Source organism: Varroa jacobsoni, unplaced genomic scaffold, assembly GCF_002532875.2.
Source record: "Varroa jacobsoni isolate VJ856 unplaced genomic scaffold, vjacob_1.0 scaffold_178, whole genome shotgun sequence".
Taxonomy (NCBI): domain Eukaryota; kingdom Metazoa; phylum Arthropoda; class Arachnida; order Mesostigmata; family Varroidae; genus Varroa; species Varroa jacobsoni.
Window position 1 is genome coordinate 48288 of NW_019213080.1, and position 22753 is coordinate 71040.

General features: G+C 42.0%; 1 protein-coding gene and 1 long non-coding RNA gene across 3 annotated transcripts in view; both read left to right on the top strand.

The window, feature by feature from the left end:
* Positions 1-2976: 2976 nt before the first annotated feature.
* Positions 2977-22753, top strand: part of LOC111271668 (low-density lipoprotein receptor-related protein 8) — a 37691-nt gene continuing 17914 nt past the window's right edge. Inside the window, exons 1-2 of one of the 2 annotated variants that reach the window (XM_022852623.2) lie at positions 2977-4606; positions 19121-19357. In XM_022852623.2, the coding sequence (XP_022708358.1) occupies positions 4504-4606; positions 19121-19357 (340 nt within the window). In that variant the 5' untranslated portion in view covers positions 2977-4503. Of the gene's footprint in view, positions 4607-19120; positions 19358-19391; positions 19469-22753 lie in introns of those variants that run through there. The other variant, XM_022852626.2, reaches the window with a different exon arrangement.
* Positions 4613-12611, top strand: LOC111271689 (uncharacterized). Its single transcript, XR_002687041.1, has 2 exons — positions 4613-6039; positions 12226-12611. It is a non-coding gene; the product is annotated as an uncharacterized LOC111271689 (long non-coding RNA).

Sequence of the window (22753 nt, forward strand, 5' to 3'; positions counted from 1 at the left end):
TTGTGCATTAAATCGAGTTCGATATAATGGGCTCTTTACCACCCTGACGAACGACGAAATGCCTTAGCTATTGCGAAGCAAATAAGCTACTTACTGTAACTGGCCCCGTTTGTTGTGACAAATCATTTACATACTTTTTCTGATAAGCCACGCCTTCGGAAGTCAGACTCAGGTCTAGAGTAGGCTTCATGTGTTTTCGTTAAAAGGCAAAAAAAAAGGCCTTTCTGGGACTCAATTACGCAGTCACAAGTTCCTGTAAATGCTTCTGGAAAAATGAAATGATGCAACACGTCTTGGAAATAGCATTAATAGCAAATAATAATTATTTTTTCTATTTTTTCAATTATTCAGCAGACATGATCATCATCATCATCAGTTCCTGCTTAAGTATACCCAGTACCCTTGAGTTGCGCGTGGCTTGCTTCTCAGGATTGTTACGGGCCATTTCTCTTCCTACTAATTTTTGTAGTCGTCCACAACTAGAAGCAAAATGCAATTTCCTTTTAGTAAAGATTGGACAGTAAGAGCACAAAGGCCCTTTTGACGTAGTAGTACGCTGTTCAAAGGACTTAAACAAGATACGTTTTCAGCTTCAACATGTACGATTTTTTTGGCCTCAGACTAAGTTTTGGTTGCGTTAAAATCTTACTCTCTATTGACTAGGTAACATCTATTCTAACCTTTCATGTGGTGGTACACAGAGCAATAGTCATAAGACCATTAGCTGTTTTTGCACGTGTTTTTCTATTGAAAACTATTTCGGATTGTGTCTACTTTGTAAATGGAAACGCAATCGGTTACTATACCTAACTGCAACAAGTCTCAATATTGTGAGAGGACATGACGGTAATACTTTCATTTTTCGCGCCTTAACAGTTATATTTAACTGTGAAAAGTGAACATGTCAAAGCTTATTCACTCATGCTTGTTTTTTTAAGCTATTCATAAGATATTATAATTAAAATATAAAACTATCAGTTCTCGTCACTGACACAACGGCACAATGATCGAATCCTAGGAACATACAGATTTAAAAGGTGCAGAGTGCACTTGAGTGGAATATGTTGTGTATGTCCTTGATCTTGATATTTATTTAAAAGAATCTCTGTTAATGGCACCTTTAAGTAGCACTTAGCTAACAATTTTTTTATTACCATAAGTGCCGAAATCGCTGAGTAACTTGGTACAGCCTATTTTTTAACGTTACTGAATCTAGAAGTACTCGCATGCCAATACGATTTACGATGCCGAACATGGCCGAGCTATAATTTATATATAATACAAGTTAATTGTTTTGAAATTTTTTTTCAGGACGTTTCCCGCTGTAAAAAGCCTTTTGGATTGGCTGACTGCGATGTTTTACTACTATAGCGCAATACTTAATGTGATAAACAAATTTACAATTGAAAATAAACCAAACAGCATTTCTGTATTCAGGCTGTAATAACAGATTTAGATGCATATGTAAGCTTAATTACGCACTAACTTAATTAAATAAATAAATTAAATTAATTAATAATAAAAATAATTGATCTATGTTACAGCTATTGGTGTTCGTATCATTACCTGAAAGCTGAACTGTTTATACAAAGTATACATTGGCTATTATTAGCTATTATTAGCTCGCTTAATTGTTACGAGAGATCAAAAAACGTAAGCTTAAAATTTCTAAGATTTTATGGCTATTTCTTATCCTGGAACAATTCTAGGCATCTCGTGCGATCTGCGTTATTGCGTTTTTACGCCTAGGATTTTTTTCGTTCGCGAGTTGAAAACCTGCAAGCCTTTGCTCGATATGTTTGGGCTCCTGTTTAAGTCGCACCTGATCTCTCCCTGAAAATTATTCACGTCTATATTAACAAAATCTTACTGATACAAATTGAAGTTAGTACCTATAGTTTCACTATTCGATTTGCCTGAACTGACTGAAAACCTGCATGTGCACTATATCAAGGTATATAACGAGTCTGAACATGGACCCGGACAACTTGAAGCCTAGTTTTTTTACAACAATTGAATTGTGTTGGACTAATGAGAAGATGGGCCAAAATCATAGCTAGCAAACACGTTTACTATTATTACTGATCTTTATGTTCAGAATAGCCGCCACTTGAATAGGATTTCGAGGACACTACAAGATCTCTTACCCCTTGCCATGCTTCCTGAAGAGGTGAAATTTTTCCTCTAGCTAAACATTTTCCTTTATTTCCATGATTATGTCAGCTAGGAACTAAATAGGGGCAAGCTTTGTTAATCACAGACTATCTGTATCTACGATAAGCTATTTAGTCCATCGAAGTTAGCTGGTCTGGGTGCTTTGCTTTAGCCAGTTTAAAACTTTTAACAGCTGTGTGTAACTATTTCCGCAGCCAGCATTCTTTGGTTCCACTGTTATCGTGTAATGTCTAATGCTAAACATATCTCTTTTCGTGTGAGTCGTCGCTATCAACTGTTGTGGCTTACTCTCTTTTGCGATCGTCTGCCTTCTGACGCGTGTGCGTTAAGACTACCGCTGCTTTTGCATGTTTGTTTATGCCGCGCTGTCATCACGCAGACGGCAAAATCTTCACCATCGTTGCCAGCATTAGCGGCGAGATACGCCATTGCAAGCAGCTTCTGCTGCCCCTTCCGCTCTGTAGAATAGACGGTATAGGAGCAAATGGCAGCAGGCAAACGATGTCCGTTGTTAGTAACGGTGATAGTGATAGCGGGGCAGCGGCGACACGGCCCTCCATTGTTCTCTTAGAGGAAAGGGCACGCAGTCATCGTACGAGCACCAGCGTGGGGGTGAGTAGAAGCCAGAACCCTCCTCGCCTTCTGGTGAGTAGTAGCAGCAGCAGGAACACCAGCCTACTTACCAAGAAGCCTCCCCAGCTGCTAACTCTCTGCGTGTCAGCCTCGTGTCTCAGTGGCGCTGTGCGTACTGACCCGTCGGCGTAGCAGTAGCGGGATAAAGGCAAGGGGGAGAGCGAGAAGGACTGCGTCGAGCGCCAAGAGGCTGGCGCCAACCGCCTGCATCCGCTTCCCACTGCGGCTTCTCGAAGAGCAGCAGCAGAATCGGTACCGCGACAAACCAGACTCAGCAGGCGACCTACTAAAACAGCAAGATACGGGCGGTGCACAGGGAACCGCTAGCTCAGCTGAAGTGAGTTCGTTGCTATTCACTACCTTCCCTTTTTCCTTAACAGTGGCCAGGCTTCGTGGCTGATTTAGCCGCTGACTGGCTGTCAGAGAGGAAGGGCGATAGGGGAGGTACGCCGCTAGCGTGAGAGGCTGATTCTGCTGTCGCTGCATAGAGTGAACGGCACAGCACACGGCCGAAGTTGGCAGCGACTATTTGACGCGTGCGTCCGTCCGAGGAAGAACGTTTGAAGACCACCGATTAATAAGCAGTTACCACTGAAGGCTTGGACAAGAACGGCTGAGTCGTCAGTGACCACAGAACGATAGCTACTGAACTGTACGTCTAATCTAGTACTTATTGCTGCTTCATGCCATTGACTTAACTACTTTACATTTATGTTGCTGATGCTGTCGTCGTCGTCAACGACAGTTGTCGCTAGCGAATGACGACAACCTATGTGCGACGACCGAAGTGTGGTACTTAGACGGGCCGTGCAATGACTTTACACTCGCACGTCCTGTAGTAGAAGCAATCGTTCGTTATTATTCGTTGTAAAAATATCAGTGTAAAATCACAAACCCTGTTAATAGCGGTTCCGAGATTGGAACTTGACAAGAACTGATCGCCAACGACGAAACACAACCGGCATTTTGTGTGGCTTCTTGTCAACGAGCGACGGTGTCAACAAAACAAGTCCAATTGATCGCAGGATTTGGAAACGAAAAGAGGAGCCTTCGAATAGCAGGTGTAGTGTTCAATGCGCAGGTGATTAAAAACAGGCGAATTAGACAGGGCATCGCGACGATACAGAGCTATAGGAAGATCGTTAAAACCCAACGAAAATATACTGCGTATTGTTGTCCAGGGGCAGAAACTGGTCGTGGTGATAGCGGCGCCACCGCTGCTCGTTCCAACTATCCCACCTGCGTGCTTTTGGCTACTGTCTTTGATGTAATAATAGTAATCAACGTACAACATTAAATACGGCGTCGCCAGTGCTACGACGAAATCAGCCAGATGTGCTAGATGGTACACGTGTACTATAAAGCAGACATTATCTAACGCTACCTGTTGTCCATTGGATGCTGGTAGTGAGGCAAACGATTGTGAGTGTGACGTGACAGATGAAGTGCGGGAGGCAGTGTGCTTAGTTCTGCACGCATTTACGTGTCTTAGTTCCTCTATACCAGCTGTGTATGAAGTATACCCTGGAAATTTGAGGAATCGTTTAGAAAAATAAAGCAGAGACATCTTGCTGCGCTGTGGGGCACTCCATATTGCCCTGTTTTTTCAGTGTTGTCTACTACAAGGTTGTCGAGACACGTTATTGATAATCGCCAAAGCTACCGCGGTAGCCCCATTCGTCGGATACTGCAACAATGAAGAGTCCAAGTCTGCAATTTCGGCTTCGCAGCCCACCATTGGCTTTATGGGCGTTTGGAACACTGTGTATACTGGCAGCGACACTTCGACTAACGCTAAGTGAGTTTCTACAGTAGGCGTAAATAACTAGCATGATAGTAAAGAGGAGAAAATTTTTCTAATGCCAAAGACTCTAACAAAGAGAGGCTTGACAACATTCGTTGAAAGGCATTACTCCAACGAAACAAATTTACCAGATTCAATTAAAATTAACGTCCCGTATTGTACGTCCTAATGTGCATTTGCGTTGCATCAATCTGGTGGATCTGATTTTGTCAAACAGGAAACTACAGACGGTCTTTGCATGATCCTGTAAAGGTACATGCCTATATTTTATGAAGGAAGGATGCTCGCAAAGCAGGTAACGAGAAGCTCCTACATCGCGCAGCGTTTCCTTATTGTGTAGGAGCTACCTGTCGACTGCGTCCGACTGTGAGCTCTCTCACAAGACCGATCTTTAGAACGCCAAAGGCCGGTGCACCGGCGGAGGACACTTTGATGTAATAAGATTTTGCATATGTTGCAAATTGTAGACATGAATATTATTCACGCTGCGATATTGGATGGCTAACAAACAGCATATTAAGGCTGCTGGGCAAGATTTAAGCTGTCAACAAAAAGAAGTCTCCTCATTGCCTTTCGAGTTCTACTCAGTTTGGCGATGTCAAGGCTCAAGATCTTATATCGATAAAATACACATATACACGTATATCGGTTTGTACTGTTGATCTCTGTGACGAAACGTAATACTAGTAATCTGGTGTGCTTCTCAAGAGATAGAAGTACGCTTGGAGAAATCTAGTACGCTGATGTCATTAGTGTCCTGTTACGTTGTTTGTCGGTACATTCAATTCGATCGTACTGGGTGAGTTATCTGTTGTATTACTGACTGGGCAATGGGAAGCTACTTGACAAAGATCTTCGAGGAAAACAACAGCATGTGCGCGTTTCAATATGATGATATTTGTACGAAATCAAATTCGTTGTGATGGCAACCGAAACTAAGCGAGCGGCGTTCGGTTGCAACAATCGTATGCAATATGTTCGGCTACAGTGAAAAGTGTAATGTCTTCGAGTTTACATAGAAATAGATTTACCAAATGACAAAACTTTACGATACGAAGCACGCCGCAGACGTTATTGTTGCTATCATCGTAGTGCTGACGGGCCACAAAGGTTCTTGCATGAGGTAGAATTTTGCCTTGAGCTTAACGTCGTAGTTGACGTTCCCTCCATTCACGTCTGTGCGTGTGTTTGAATCCACAACGGAGAATCTGGCTAGCCGTTTGCTACATGGGCTGAAACCGACAAGGAATACGAGCAACACCACGTTCGGAGCGGCGTGTCATACGGAGAAGGCAATCGTCGGCTCTTAACAGTGGCAAATGGAGGCCAACAAGCGACCGATCGTACGGCAGACCACAATCGTGCAACTATCCATGATTTCGCCGCCATATATGATCGGGTTGACGCGTGCAATTGCGTCATGCAGTGTAAGCAGTAGCAGTAACGCTAACTTCGACCAAAGAGGCGTCCGAGAGATGTAGCTCGGCAGCCGAAGAAGCTGCATACTACCAAACTAGTAGTGTTAGAATAACCGGAGACTTGACCACCTGTATTTTCGGTATTAGTCTCCTTCGTTCTTTTTTCGACTTGTGTAGACCATACGAGCATACGAACACGTCCCTATACTTTAACAGAACAGGAAGAGGATACAAGGGTCAAAAGATGTTCAAGCTCGAAGGACAATCGTTAATTCATATATGTATAATTTAACTTACATCTAAATATTTGTTTTGCACGAATGTCGAAATACTCGGCATTTTTAGTTGTTATTTTTAAGTTCTGAGCTGTTACGAATGCGTCAATTGACCTTTTTACTTACATGTGTGTAACTATGTTGAACTGTGAATTATTACTAGTAGTAACTTTTGCCGTTAACAATTTTTATAAAAAAAACGTATCGTATTCTCTATAAGATACAGGAAAAAATGCTCTTTGGCAGCAGTAATTTCGTATTTTGTGGTTTAATTACTATGCAATGAATTTTGCCTCAAATCATTTGAGCGAACATGTGAGAATGATTTACAGCGGTTTGGCAAAGATAGGCCAACCGGGCTGAGTCTGTCTCGTACCCAGAAAGGCAAAGTGGACCTTAAGGATTCGAACAAGACCACTGCCATCGGCAAGCCGATGCTTGCTAATGCATCTCCTTCCTCCATACTTTTTTGCTCCTACGTTACGAGTTGGTGCTGTTTCGCTCGCTTCGTTCTCGAATTGCCCCAGGCAAAAGCAGGATGGCCATGACTATAATGTATGTATACATATGTATAATTTTCTTGCAGCTGTCATCGCCAGCTGAAAAATGCTGATAATAGGCTAGATAGTCAAAAAGAACAATGGTATTTGCCGCGTTTCTATCAAACTAAACTGATCACCTGGTTTAATAGAAAAGTAACCAGACAAAACTGATGACTCAGGAAATTTAGCCCCAAATGGACTCGAAGCGTATGTCGTGACTATATTTTAACATGGAGAAATGATTTGATTGTTAGTATAATAACTGAAGGTAGGATGCTGTTGAATGCATTGAAGAAGGCAATGGCAAATGAACTGACTGAGGTTGGGGAGTTGGCCATCTTGCAAATTACCTGCCAGCGACTGTTTAGTATACCGACGAGAGGACGATTGCTCCCGAAGTGTGCGTCGTTTCAGCGCGTATATCAATTTGTTGCTTTAGAGAGGCAATTGAATATTGTTTCATTCAGATACTGCTGTTGAATCGTTACGAAAGACCGTTGTCATTTAAGGCTTAGACCTTTACGTGCTTAGCAACTATCACAGATCCTCTTGAACTGTTCGTTATATGTAAATGTTTTAGGGTAGCTGAGATATAATAACACATTATTTATCGTTAATGCTTTCTAACCAAACACAGCATGTTGGCAAATTGAATCAATATAGTAAGAAGTAGATAGATGCACATTGAGTGGTGAAATTCATTTTCATAGTATTCGCATACCTACTTGTACTTTCATTGTCGTGGATGAGTAGCGGTCCTAAGTTAAGCTTCCACAACCTACCCATAGTAGTCTACCAAATAACGATCCCTAACATCTCTGTTTCGATGTGCTAACAAAAGAGCTCTGTTGAGCAAACCCCAATTTGCCCCCACGTTGTGATCCCCCGTCTGCTATCGGTTACAGCGTGGCACGACGAAAAGGGATTGTGCACTGGAGCAAGCACAGGCCAATACTTTGAAAAGTCATCGGCGGGATTGGTGCCAGATCGATACACACATAAATGGCATTATCTTGTTGCCAGCCCTAAAATCGCTGGTGACCAAGAGTATGTACCCCAAGCGATCTCTCGGCGTCGTGGGATGGAGAAGAAACTGGGCGATGGAAAATGGACCAGGCCGAAAGTTGGTGGTTGATGAGACTCACAGAACATTTAAAGCTGTTGTTGTGCAGAAAGTAAACAGGCCACTACGAAGCTGAGCTACGAGTTTCTGAGGAAGGAGGCTCATAGGTCGGTCACTCAGTCGGTTAGTATACAATGTGAGTGAGTCAGTTTCGTGACGTACCCACCCTAGCTTCTTTATTATAATGACTCGATGTGCTACAGGGTGGTTTCCACTCCTTTGATCCGTCATTCCCCAGCTGTACTTCTCCATATTTAAACCTAGCGGATTTTGCTTGCTTATGCCGACTACTAACTGGACAGGAAAAATGTGCTCCGATGGGTTGGGCTGATTTGTGTTGACACGCATCTTTCTTGGTGACGCTGGCCCAGACTACGTATGACCAAAAGTATACTAACGATTTTACCATGTACGAAAGGTGTACGTGGTGGAAGGTAAACCCTTTCCGTCCTGTGCATTAAAGTAGAGGCACACAGACGCATCATTAACGCTTAAGATGCCACGCACATGGAACTTGTTCGATGCGGATCCTTTCCGTTCAGTTGGATATCCTCACGGTCAGAATCAGACACTGCAGCCCACGGGGTAGCCGGTGAGCGTACTATTCTCCTGGAGTGGAAACAAATGGCGTCTTTAGTTAATCATATTGGCAAGACGACAGGAGCTAGCTGAAACTGAAAATCTGTATTCATCGCAAAAATAACAACTGGACGTACGCGTTCAGTAATGGGTAAACTTCACCACAGTCAAATGAGCATGCTGGAAAGGTTAGGCCATAAGAATGGTCTGTCTCAATGGCAGTTCGTACAAGATACAATACCTTCTATTAATAAAAAAAAAATGGCGATTCACTGTTTTTTGGCAGCTTAGAATAGTCAGACGACTAATGATTATATTAAGGTTGCGTTGGATATTAGGGCGTCCAGAACTAATGACTCACTGATCCGCTAGAACACAATTCCTTGTTATTAGATCAGGTTACCTAGTTTCGTATATTGAGTGAGTATAACTTTTGGTCATGCGATAAATATGTATGATTGTAAATTCCTTTATGGCATACCACGAGCTGTGAACGTACGCATATTACGGTGTCAGTCTAGATATCTTACAACGGTAATTACGGTTCGTGGCGAAACGCGCTTGCCGAATGGCAAATTTCGACTTCCCTCCATCCCTAATGTTAACTATGCCAAAAATAGTTCGATCTTGAATGGTGACATCGTGGCTAACGTCTCCCTTTTTCACTATATATATAAAAGAATAGGGAAATATTGTACTCTGAAAATAACTGTCAGAGAAAATGAGAACGATACGCTTATTGAGGTACGCGACACGGATAGGGACAAATAAATTGCGAACCCACGGCAGCTTGTACAACGAAATCAAGGTGTGCCTTGTAGACTGCCATTCCAAACAATTTTGATTGTAGATCGAGCTACGGTGGCGTTTAAAAGCAACGTGATCCCGGTCGGATATTTCCTTCGACGGCTAGATAATAGGAACATTCAAAAGCACTTAATCGATCAATGATGTGGGGGGCGAGCATTGGGTAAAGAAGCTGTCTTTGATCCATAAATACTTATTGCCTGATCGGGAGGTGATGCTTTTGGAGGTGAACCTCTGCCAGCGGTTGGAGACTCTTCAGCACAATGATAGATACGAATTTATTCATGAAGCGTGCCCTAGAGGGACAAAGCGAAAAGGAGGAGCCTGACTCTCTGGACGTAGCAGGGTCTGTGTCCTGTGTCTCTTTCATGTGCTATGGGCACTCACGCAGCTTCGTGAAGTCATAGAGTGAACGTATAAGTAAGCTCGTTAGTCAACATTTACCGAAATAAGACAAATCTATAACAGAGATAGTAATTGTCATAAGTTCGATAACTTCTTTATATTATCAATAAACGATCACAAATGCCAAGCTGAAATTATAAACCAGTAACTTGATGCTTGGGCGGCTCGAACAACCGTCTGTCTGCATGGCTAACGTATATGCGTATCATTACGCTATCAATAATATGTGTCTTAGCGTAGCTGAATAACTTACATTTTGAATATAGCAAAAACGAACATATAAGCTTTCGTTGCTACGCTTCAACTTTACGTCATAAACTTTATAGGTTGGATCACGAATAGAAATACTTTTAACGAAAACAGTTTCGTCCATAGTTTGAAACACTGATAGGTCTTATTGCGTTTCTGTAAGACGTGTATTCTTCCAGAGGTTCCATGAATGAATCACATCAGCCGATGAACTTCATAATCAAACAACAGTTCTGTACGATAGAACTAACTTATTATTTGTATCCAATAATCGATAACTTCTTTTTCTTACGCTATTATAAACGAATCACAGTACACATTCGAATCAGACCAATATCATTCATGATCGATAGATTCAAAGGATTCCTTTCTAAGCTCCAAAACACCTATAAACTTTTGCCAAACGCATACATATCTTCATTAGAATTTTGGAAGGTGAGTCTACAGTCAACAAATAAGAGTCTTCGTGCAACGTTTGAAATTTGTCACCCGATTGTCTCTAGCTAATATACTATCCATTACGGGCGTATACTACTAGGAAAGTAAAGATTTCTCGTAGGAAGTTCGAGTGGCCTTTGTATATTGATGAGCTGCATATAGCGGTTCCTTTCTAATATTTGTTAGGTTACTGTTAATCAGAGGGAAATAGGTCAAATGTTTTGGCTTCTTATATGAACATTGATTGGATGAAGGATCCTCTTTCCTAAGAGGGTTACTACCTGAACGGTGCTTAACCGCATGATGGCGGAACATAGTTGCTACCGAAACTAATTTCGCTTACGGAAGCGACCTCTTTCAAGCCTTAATCATATAATGTACCAATAAAAAGATGTCTACCTTTATGTTGTATTGTACATTGAAATTATTCATAATGTCATGCGGGACCGTCGACACAGCGTTAATGTGAAACTCAGATAAAAACAGGGCTGCTAATTCTCTAATCCTAAGCAAGAAGTCGGAAGACGCAATTTTTCTAATTAAAAAAACTCCACCAGCTGAGTGTGCTTACGGATGAGAGGCAGAGGGGCGAATCAGGTAAGAGCTATGCTAAGTTATTTGCAGTTTTCAGTAGAAAAGCACAACAAATCCTAACTATAAAATATCGTATGGTTTACAAAGTTTAAGATAAAAGGACGCGTGGATATTTCCTAACGATAGAAGAACTTGCTGACTTAACAGGCCTCGATCAATGACTACTGTTTCTCATGAATTATTTTTTTGCCCAGTCATCAATACAAGGCACATAGACCACCCTGCGTTCCGAAACAGTCCTAAATAGGGTCATAAGCTGCGAGCGAAATCTGCTTTGATTTTATTTATTAGCGTAGTCCCAGGTTCACCATTTCGTATAGTAACAATAATCTTAAGGGTTTGTTAGCCTTGAAATTTTGGTTTCTTCTGCGTTGTTCGACTTCTGCATGAACTGGTCGAATCGAACCATGGTGCCGAGCTGCAAGCAAATCGCTTCGCGACTTACCTCGGTTCGACTCATCCAGTGTTGACATCCCGAAAAAAAGATCAAAACACCGTGCTTAAATCGGTAGATTTCGACAAAACATTGGCGATGCTGGGGGCTGCTGCATAATTGGCACTGGGGTACGTCTGCATGCGAACCATGATCGTCTTGACCGTCGTTTCGAGCACATGCAATGGCCCCCGTGTCTAATTGGGTTGATTCCCATTTGGTGGAACTAGTGGGATAGTATTTGTCTAAATCAGTGGACCGTTGACACAGTTCTGCATCTCTAGCAATGCGCGTAAGTGATCCTTTTCGCTTAGATAGCGACCCGCTCCTGTCGATTCATACTTTCTGACGCCATTACGGAATGGAATCATCCGATAGTACGATTCACGTTCAGGCCTATGTAGGACCAGAATGGGTCGTTGTAACTACCAAAGTTGCGGAAAAATCGCTAAAAATAGTATTGGTAAAGCGGCCAGTGAGGCCATTGGAGATTGATGTACGAGTCCATTTGCTTCATATATATCGTAGCGGTGCGCTAAACGATAAAATCACAGAATGTGTTAATGTGCTTAGTGATCACTTGATTTCCGTAAAAACATAGTTTTAATTTGCCAATCATTGCCTCTCGGTAGGAGCCGAGCCAGCTATTTTACTGCTACTTTTACTGCTTTACATGAGATAATCCATCAATAACTGAAGAGCAGAACGTTCTGCCGATATTGAGACTTCGGCATATTATTATCATTTCAGGTAACTAATAACTTGTTCGAATCGGTGAACGAGCACGAGTCCTGTTAGGAGCGCCATCGAATATACTGCTCGTTCGATATGTGACACGGTCTTGTAGGGGCTAACGGACGTTTCTCGTAGTCTCAAGAGCATAAGTTGTTTTTCTGTAAGCCCATATATATGGGTCAATAACAGAGTGTATTTAGAAACAAGATCGCCCAAGATCGTCTTGGAAAGGGTCGAGCCTTACAACATATTGAGCAAACTACGTCCTGCCCTAAGAAAAGCGTTTCTGGATTTGGCCTTTCATTTTCCATCGTTGAAGACAATTCGCTTTGTTGTCGAAATATGTAGTCAAAAATAAAGGCTAGAAAAGTGATCCCACTATGATAACAATGAAAGTTAGATTGATTGCATGCTACTTTGTTTGTCCAATCAAACAGTATGAAGGATATATTTAAAAACAAGTTGTGTGTTGTACCTGTTTGTTTTCGATAACCTTTGTTGAATCTGAAATATCCAAAATTACAGCGATATAACTTATCGTATTGGTATATTTTTCTCGTAAGTTGTTACCACTGGGGTGATGATTGCCAACATTTAACCAAATACCTTTTTTTCACCTGATAACAACAGCCGTTGTAATTCCACGACGGTCAGGTCTAGGACACGGTGCCATTGTTCCAAAGCGTTGCATAGGAATTCAAGCGAACTTCACGGAGCAAGGCATGTTAGCGTCAAGACACTCGTCATTGTTCTCAGATCCATAAGCGCCCTCTGTAGGCTTTTATTATTACAGATAAAACAGAGGTATAAACAAAAATCCGTTCTGCCAGTGTCGAACGGCTGCCGTAGCGATTAGATGAAGTATGAGACGGATCACGCTGCAAGTTTCCGTCGTCAGAGTAGATTTTCTGAAACTCATTGACTTAATAAGTACTTATTCGGTCTGTACTTTTTAAAGGTGGCTCTCTCAATAAGTTTATAGTTCGCTAGATTATGATAGCCAAAACCCACATATTACGGAAACAATAGTCCGGGTTGCAGATACACTCACCGGCTCGACGCCTTACATTGTGTTTGTTGCATATACGGCAACATTTTCATGTTAGAATAACGCCATTCTATGAAACCACATACGCTCCGTTTGGCTAACTGCTCGGTATTTTGATAGACAATTGCAATTTGTCGTCTCCTTGTTTTTATTCACGGGCCGCGTTCAACAAACGCACTTCAGAGATCCGGCCTGTTTACAGTCTCACTGGCATTGCGCGATAGCTTTCATTATTATCATAGTCAGGCTTCTATTGAAGCCGGATACACAAGAGCTGAATGGGTTATTGCTAAGTGGCGCCTTTTCATTACCCAATGGGTCAAGTCGAAGCGTGAAAGAGTTTTTCTTTATTTTTATATGTTTTCGCCCCTTCGGCTGCTGTTGATGATACTGCTGCCACTCTACGAGCGCCTATCCATAGGACTAATAGCTATTAAAATCGTCGAGCCATCGTATTTTCGCCATGGACTATACGAGCTATGATTATGTTTGTCTGTTCTTAGGCACAAGAGTAGCAGATAGTTTCATTTTGCACATGTACGACCGAGCACGTTTTACTTATTCTTCCCGAGCAGCCATACCGACACACATACATTTACATAATAACACAAGTTTTCATCGAGCGGCAACTCGCTCATCCGATTTTCATCGATATTTCAATGTTTCTCGTTTTCCACACTACGAGTTTCAGCTCGGCATTACTTGCAGTTGTCCTGTTATAGCTTATGATAGTCGATGTTTCTTTCCTTAATGTATTTGTTCATACAAATTTCAGTTCATCTATATTGTTCCGTTCCTAATTAGCTACATTTGCTTTGTGCGAATGTATCTCATAGAAGTTTAGTCGCGAACAAACCCAGGCCCCTCGTTCAGGTGGCCTTTTGTTTAGCTGTATGAAAGAGCACCAAATCGTTGGACGACAACTGGTACTGGTGTCGACGATCGGACATTTGCGACTTCCTCGCCGAATGATGGCTTTTGCGCAAGTTTTCGATTGGTTCCGCTCTCCGCATCTTTTTTGAGCTTTTTTTTTTTGTTTGATTCGACTCCCGCTGCTTTAGCTTTTACATAATTCACTTTAGTTCTCTGTGGCAAACGTTCCTTCGGTATCCTTGATCGTCATTTCCCACTATATCCCATCTGATCTGCGACGACCATTTCTTGTAGTTTGTTATTTGAAATTTGGTTTAGGGCACTATCTAGCCTAGTAGTGGTCGTTGTCTTTTTCAACTCTGCTAGTTTATTGGTTCGCCGTCAAAATAGAATGAGTATTGTTTGCTGTTTTAAATAAATCAGTGCCAAAATCTTGGCGTCCTTGTGTACCTGTGGATGTGCCTTTCGGTCGGCCTGCGCGCTAGCAGGCCTAATTCGCGACAAGTCAGTGAGCTATGGAATATTCGCCTAAGACCTATTCTATTTGTCAGCGCTGGGAGGGCCCAAAAACTAGACGGTAAGAGAAAAAAAAGTAATGTATCTAAATTATGTATATAGAAAAATGAAACCGTTCGTCAATATGCTTCTATATTTATGAGAGCCTGTTTGCGGTATATATCAGATAAAGGGCGCACACAATGGGTCGAGAAATGAAATAACGCTTGCTATATGATATATTTGTACTGGCAGTTTCGATTCGACTAACTTGAACGGCGTTACGGGGAGTGCTACTAAACATTTTCTATAGCTGACTATAACCTCTTTATTCGACTGCGTAGCCTGAAGGCAAGTTTCTTCTACGAAAATTCGTCGTAACGTCCGAGAGCTGCATTTCTGTATTCTCTAAAACTGGCAAATAACAAGGTATCACAAAATGAATGCAGTCGTGAATGAACGACCGAAGCCTAAACAGTCGATCGGTTCTGGAAGAAAACAAGTCTAGACGATGGCAATTGGTGCCGCGTCATACATCGACAGCCCTCTCAGCCTCACGTTGTTGCCATAGAACTGATATGGATAGACGGCATTATGGTTCGCTTCCGCTAAGCTGGACGTCATAATATTATAGACCACGTTCAAGTCAGTGTATCGGTATCGGGCGGCGACCCATCGTGGAAAATGTTTTGGGAGACAGGAGGAGGTGAATCGAGACGAAGTCCATCCGTGACGGTGCCACTGACTGAGGGCACGCATCCGAGGGCGGTCAATCAACCTGATGTGTTGTATATTGTGTTAGCGGCGCCGCTTTGTGCTGCAGAACCTCGCAGTTGTCGTTCTGCGGCAGCAGGGGCTGCTACGATCATTAGAAGCGTTCGCCACTGGGTCGTCGTCGTCGTCGTCGTCGAAGGCTTCGAAACGCAACTGTCGACTTTTTTTCGGACTGTGTTGCTTGCCACAATTACTATTACTGCTACTTGTACACAGGCGAGCGATGACTCTTTCCTTCGTCGTAGTCTACTTCTGTCTCCGCAAAACTCATTCCACACAATAAATCTAGCTTTATCTGGCAGCCACTGACAAAAAACATCTCTTTATGCTGATAGCAGCGACATCTTGCAAACAAAACAGTAAGAGAAACATCTTTGAACAACCTGCTGTGCTATAAAGACAGGCATTTTAATATCTACGTGTAGATTCTGCCGAGATTCGTTTCTTTTCTTTCGTTATTATTGTTTTTGTCTGCCTGTGTGAGGGTATGCTTTCGCTGACAAAACTTTCCAGTCGATGATAATACAACCTAATCAAGTGATAGGTATGTTCTTGGTATAGAATATACCTAATCAGTGTGATATTTAAAAGGCGAAACAAACCTGAATGTTTGGGATAGGACACGGAAGACGCAAACAAAACATTGTCCCAGTAACCGGCCTGTATGGATCACAATTAGACCATTCATTCCTTTGCTACACCCATATTGAATAGTAAGATAAGGCTCTACAGTTGAATAGGACAGCCCATCTCACGAGGGCCGGAGCGTACTGTTGGCCTGATTTGTAATCTCCTAGGAAATTCGTCAATCTGATTTAACAACCGAAAGAGCTACTCCTTGATGACAATGGAAACGGAGTTCCAGCTGCAAATGTCACGTCAAAATCGATGTTTTATCTCCTGTGGAATCGGAATCATGCGTACAGACATGTACGCCCTTAAACAGCAGCGGCCGCGCTTTTGAAAGACTATTGAGAACTGTTCGGTGATCACTTATTGATTAGTATGTGCATTTATATAACTGGTCTTATGTCACAAAGCGACCGGCCTTTGCTATCAATCAAAAGCAGAGTGAGGCTGATCTGCTGTAGACAATTTAGCAGAAAAAAAATAGTCTGGTTCCTCATAAAATAATGTTAAATGGCTGTGTAGAATTGATGCGCTTCGCTAATTTTCGCGTTCGCATCATTTGGTACTTTATGTAATCCCTCTATTGTTATTAGAGAAAATAACAGCTAAGAGTACCGTGCTAAACACAATAGATATTTTGCTTGAAGCAACCACCTTATGATGTAGCTATGTACCAATTTAAATTTCTATTATTATTGCCTAAATACTGATAAGGGTAGAAAAAATAATTTCTAATAGAGTAGAGTTGATGTTTCTGCTTTTTTTGTTTTTTGTATTTTAAAATTTCAAAGAAAAGCCATATAAGAAACACAGGCTCCTACTAAACATCCTTGAACTTCAGTTCTTTTTTTATTGTAACGCGGTGCCTATTGAGTAGCGGACACTGTCTGAAGACGCTGCAGTGCTGTACAGCTCCACAGATTCGTTCGTCTCGCAGCCGCAGAGAATGCAATGGTATTGTGTAACAATTCGCTATGATACTTAGTAAATGGATGGTTGAATTTCAGTCTCACGAAGAGTTGAAGGGTGCACCCCCAAAGCGGAAATTGTGGTGATAGCTCTTTCCGGCTAACGGAGGCGGGGCTGCGCGATCCTGCCAACTGTTTTATTAGATCGCCTGAGCTTTGGGGAGTTGCTATACGCAGACGGGTTATTAACAGCTGGCTTGAAGTTGGCGGATTAGAGTTGATATTCGAGCAGCCGAACCGCGCAGCGGCCACGGTCACGCTCCAAACGAGATGTACATAGTACTGATGAACGCGGTAGAAGTGATAATAAAAGGAAACAGGCTGAAATGTTCAGACAGAACAGACTGCGGACACCAGGTCGCACTACTGAAGACACTAATGTCCACCCGTAGACTTGTCTGACATAGTACTGTGATAATTGCAATTCAATATTGACGGAGAATTTCTACGACCTTGAGACTGCAGCTTGGCCTGTTATGCCGCTATCGGCATCAGGAGAGGGCAAACGAGAAGCAGATAGTGCTAGCATTGGTATAGTGAGTGAGGCTATTTCAGACAACCCGATTCTGCACGGAAACGAATTTCTATACTGTCGAAGAAATTTACAGGTCTAAGGCCTATGGCCTGCACTGCTGCTTTGTGCTGCTATCAAAGCTTCGCTGGGAGGGCTGGATGACTCTGTGCGCAACCAGTAAGCAGTCTTCCCATTCACCAAAAGTACGACAGCTAATAACAATGCTCCCCCTTCTGCTATTGGATACTCTAGAAGAAAGGCATATAGTTGGTTTGTCTCATCCTGTAAACGATGTGTACAGGGTGTTGGAAAAAGGACTATGCTAGACGAATTAAACCACGAATTAGACACTCCTGGGAAGGAATTATCCATTGTTGGAAGGTTACTATGTGCAGTGTCCGAAGATGTAATTAAATGCACACCCGTTAAGAAATCACGTTGACGGACTGCACAGTGTCGTGATTTCTCAAACAACTGCGTAGATATTACGACTGTGCATATACTGCAAACAGCGGGAACTATTGTACATAGTGTATATAGAAATATTTGTTACGGTATCCCGTGTGCATTTGCAGTAAGGAGAAGACTGAGGTGGCTAAGCGATGTTATCGCTTAATTCTAACTTTCTGTCATCATTAATCGTGCTATGATCGCTCTCAGTTGTTCTCTCATAATGCCATAATCCTAGGTCTAATTTTCAGTGTACTTTATTGTACCTCGAATTAAGCGTAGTCTAAAGTTGGAATCTAGCTGAAATGAGTGACGGATACTATGAAATTGTCAAAATGAACTAGTATACTTTTTTTGATTGAAGGGCGTAAAAAGCAGCGAAACGTGAATAAGCCACTAAGGCAAATTAAAAGCCACCGGGGGGTATGGCGTTCACAGGATATATAGGATCAAGTATGCACGCTGGCAATATACGAGAAACGAAAAGTTTTTGATGACTTCCTCGGTGGGTATGGTTGTCAAACCCCTACGGATTCTTGGTCCGTTCGTGTAGCCACTCCGCCTCAGAAATGTTCACTGAAGGGTTGTAAACTGAATAGAAAGGTCACGTGCAAATTCGCGGAGTTCTTCGTAACATGGGTGACCATGGTAGGATTCCCGCTTGTGAACGGCAGTCACTCTGCGTTAGGATGGCATCGAATAAGAAGTACACTGATCTGTATGCATTTCTGTAAAGTGTTGGGCCGTAAAATAGACAAAAGCGCAATAGCAGATCGTTGTATGAAGCTAGTTCTAGAGCAAATTCAAGTTATTCATTTTAGTCTTGAGCGCTATAAATATTACGCCTTATGATAAATAGCCATAATTGTAAAAAATCAAATTACCAGTAAAACCTATAGCTTCTCGAAAAGCTTATTCCTCAAAGAGCTTGATTAGTTTTTGTTGGTATTTGCAGAGAATGAACTTAAAATTATGCAGAGATGTTACCAAGTGACTGAATTTCGTATCCATCGTAATTATGAAGAGCTTAGCGTTCTGAATGAATGAGCAACGATCAGAGCAATTATGAAGTCTTCACTGCAATAATAGGCGAACAAAACTAACCTAAGCCCTAAGTTATTCTAACTTACTATTTCTAAACTTTCTGTTGAATTTTAGGTGCATGCGCAATGAATGCGTTTACCTGCGTTGGTGACAAAACCTGTGTGGACAAGACATGGCGGTGCGACGGCGAACAAGACTGCAAAGATGGTTCAGACGAAAAAGGCTGTCCAGATAAGAATTGCACAAATTCACAAATGAAATGCAAAAATCGACGCTGTATCCTTGTCGAATGGAAGTGCGACGGCCATAACGACTGCGGTGATGACAGCGATGAAGATCCGCAGATGTGCGGTATGTTAACGCTTCTATTTTGACGCGTCATATTTATGTCTCGTATGAAGCTCTGTAGAAACACGTGAATGTTCGTCCTAAATGCTTCGAATCTTACGTCTGATAGCACCGGTAGGCATCCCCTCAGCAAACGATACTTAAATGCTTCAAGTGATATAATAAGTGTACAACGCCGTCTAACATTAGCTACATTTATTATTCTAGACAAAGCTGATCTGATGGCTTACGTAGTTATGTTTAGTTACATATTTGCTAGAAAAAAACATTTCTCGAGGGAGAAAGACGAGAGATTCAGTCCAACTTTCAGTTATAGGGCGTCGATTACTAGCAAAATGTCGATACCTATAAGTATCGACATTTTGCTACTTTTTCCCATTCAATACAAAGCCAATTTTGGTTACATATAACACAATGTCTTCGTCACTGGTCATAAAGAAAGGTTATTCTGTGATATAGCCTTATTACAGTCGAGCTTCCCAGACGTTATACAGACGGCACGATGTAAAGTTCAGAATCGGGAGCTCTACACGGCGCTGTAGTAGCTGGATAGAGATAAGTACCTCGAAAAGCCTACAACTGAATAAGGATTGTAGTTTTCTTTGTTAAGCATTTTGTCGGTGTACTTTTTTTTCAAAACAGTCTTTACTCAAAATAATCCTTAATGACGGCCCACCCCATCATCGTTGGACCTGTCCGATGAAAGAAAGGATGGTCTTTTTTTGTTTATTGTTTCGTCTACGTTGGCGTTGTTTACTTCGTCCCCTTTACCTCGAGCAATGTTGCGCTACCAGCAAGCCTTTGGACGTTCCCAGAATTGGCATTGATTGCTGCAGTACAATAACGAGACAGCATTTAAATAGTGTCTGATCTGTTCTTACCACCTGAGGTATATACCGGTGGAAATTTGTCAAGTGACAGTTGAACGTATTGCCATACGTATTCGGACAACTTTCGTTAGTCAGTACGTGCATCATTAGGAGACATTAGTAACCGAAACCAAATATTTTGCCCACACCTTTGGTGTTTACAAGAGATATCCGCATTAGAAGCGTCGAACACAAAATCGGTGTTGGTGCCATTTAGTTTCTATGAAAATGTTTGGAAATTTTGAAGGAAATATTTGAAAGAATATTTGTCGATTTGACGTTTTTCACCCCATTTGACAAGTCTACGCGTTCGAGTTTTATTAACCGGAGAAAAAATCGAGCTTATAGTACGCTACGTTCCGTTGCATAATATAGGTTACCACATGTTCTTTTTAAAAGTCCGCCTCTGTACGCTATTGTCCTAAGGGGTTGTTAAAGTGTGTAAGATCTAAGAACATAAGCCCCAAATGCATTTCACGCATCCAGGACTTGCTACAGATGATATTGAACTGTTCACGCTCTCCGCAGCACCGACAATTTCCTAAGTGCTCTTGCTACCTGTTTGACTTTCTTTCTCAGGTTGTTAACTGCCTTTAAAGCGAGGTGCTAAATCCCTTCCTGGCGAACGCGGAAACCCTCATCTTATCCTGTTTGGTTTCAAGTGTTGACTTGTTTCGCAAATTAATCGGAGACAACGATTTTCCCGAAAATATTTTCTCTCTTCAATAGTGCATAAAAAAATTTGCACAAAAAAGCATGGCAAAATTGGTAAGCACGGGTGTAGCGCTTCTGCTTAAGTAACCATCAGTTGTGCACGATGGCCTATACTCGACTCTCGCGCAGACGCGCAATGCAGCGTGAGTAAGCTCACCAACGTAAAGCGCACCGCTACTGTTTAGCGGGACAATTTGGATCTTCTCGTTGCGGAACCTAAAAAAATCGGAAGTGTTTTTCTCGTTTTTGGTAAAGAGTAAAAATAAGCCGTTTGTGTAAATCGCCCACGCGCCTACCCTGACTAACACATGCACCATGTTTTTCCTATTATTTGCGATAGCTGATGATCTGTAGCATCGTACTTCACTAACATTAACAGCTGTGATTCTAACTCAAAAGAAACGACTTCCATGAGGCAGCAGATATCGTTTTACTGCGCCCACCTTTTTATGTATTGAATACTATTGCCTAGCTGAAAAAGACTAAAAAAAGTAGAAGCTCTGAATCGTTACTCCTTTGTCATAAGTGGCGGTGACGGGAATATCGTTAGTACCAGCTTTCTGAAAATGGCATGGGAAGCAGGGCCTTTCTTCACAATGTATTTGAATTGAGGGTTACTAACCTATTTGACTGATAGAAATAGAAAAAGAATCTGCTAGGTTTGTCGTGTGCCCTAAACCTACAGACAACTGGTGACATTACTAGTTCCCAGCTTTTAATCCAATGGCTACGCATATTTATATAAAAAGTTCATCAAGAATGTAAGCACACAGCGACCACGTCATGACCATGTCCGTTCGTCAGTTTGAACACCACGAAGGTCTTCAGCATCGAACATGCGTTTTGCGGTAACTGCATAAGAGCAGTTTTATGATAATCCAGTTGCCAACCAAAGCTGTGTTATATCTACCATGTCAATGTACAATTTCGTCCCTTAGAATCATTTAGCGAAAAGCGGGCTTACTCCTAGGGGGACTCCGTTAAGAGTTGCTGCTGGTAGAACAACAGCTTCAGCTGGGTGCACCCATACCCCCCGGCTCTTTCCAAATCCTTCGGTTCTTGTATCCCCGATTCACTATAACTGTTCTTTCTCTCTCTAACTACCAAAGTTTCTATAACACAAGCAATAATTGACAAGGGGACCGATCGCTAAAGCAAAGCACAAAGACTGAATTCGCTCGTATGATGCTCATAGTCGGCCTCGCGTTCGGTGGCCCGTGACTCCAGTCAGTGAAGATTCGTTTCGTCATTTGCTAGGTTTGCTTGACCAACACTTATCTTGAGGTTGGTTGAATAGAACGAATGTCTCTGTGATACAATAGCAATTCGTCCATGTGTGTCTTCCTAGTTAGGCGGGGTGAAGGATAAAGAGATAGCGCATTTGGTCGAAGTGCTATGCGGATTTTGCCAATGAAGGGGCGATGACGCGATTGGAGAAATGAAAAGCAAGGCGAGATGTGACTTGATTTGAAAGGAACGAGGGAATACAGTCGGACAGAATTGCAAACTCGTATACCATATAAGATATAACATGTAGCTTGTTGGACTATTGCCACAACATTTGTAGTCTGGGTAGTAAAGGAATGGTCGGAGTTCTCCCCTTCCGTTGTTGCTAAGACACGTCGGACTAAGTTGGCCTTCGATTCTATTTCATTGTTCATCCCATAAGCGATCACCTTAGTTGAGTATGATTTACGTTGTACGAAAATAACTATTGTAGTTGATTAATTTTGTTCATTGAATTAATTTTTTCAATCCTGGTTTTAATGTAGGATTTCCTTCTCGACAATAAATATTTATCAAAAAAAGCAACAAG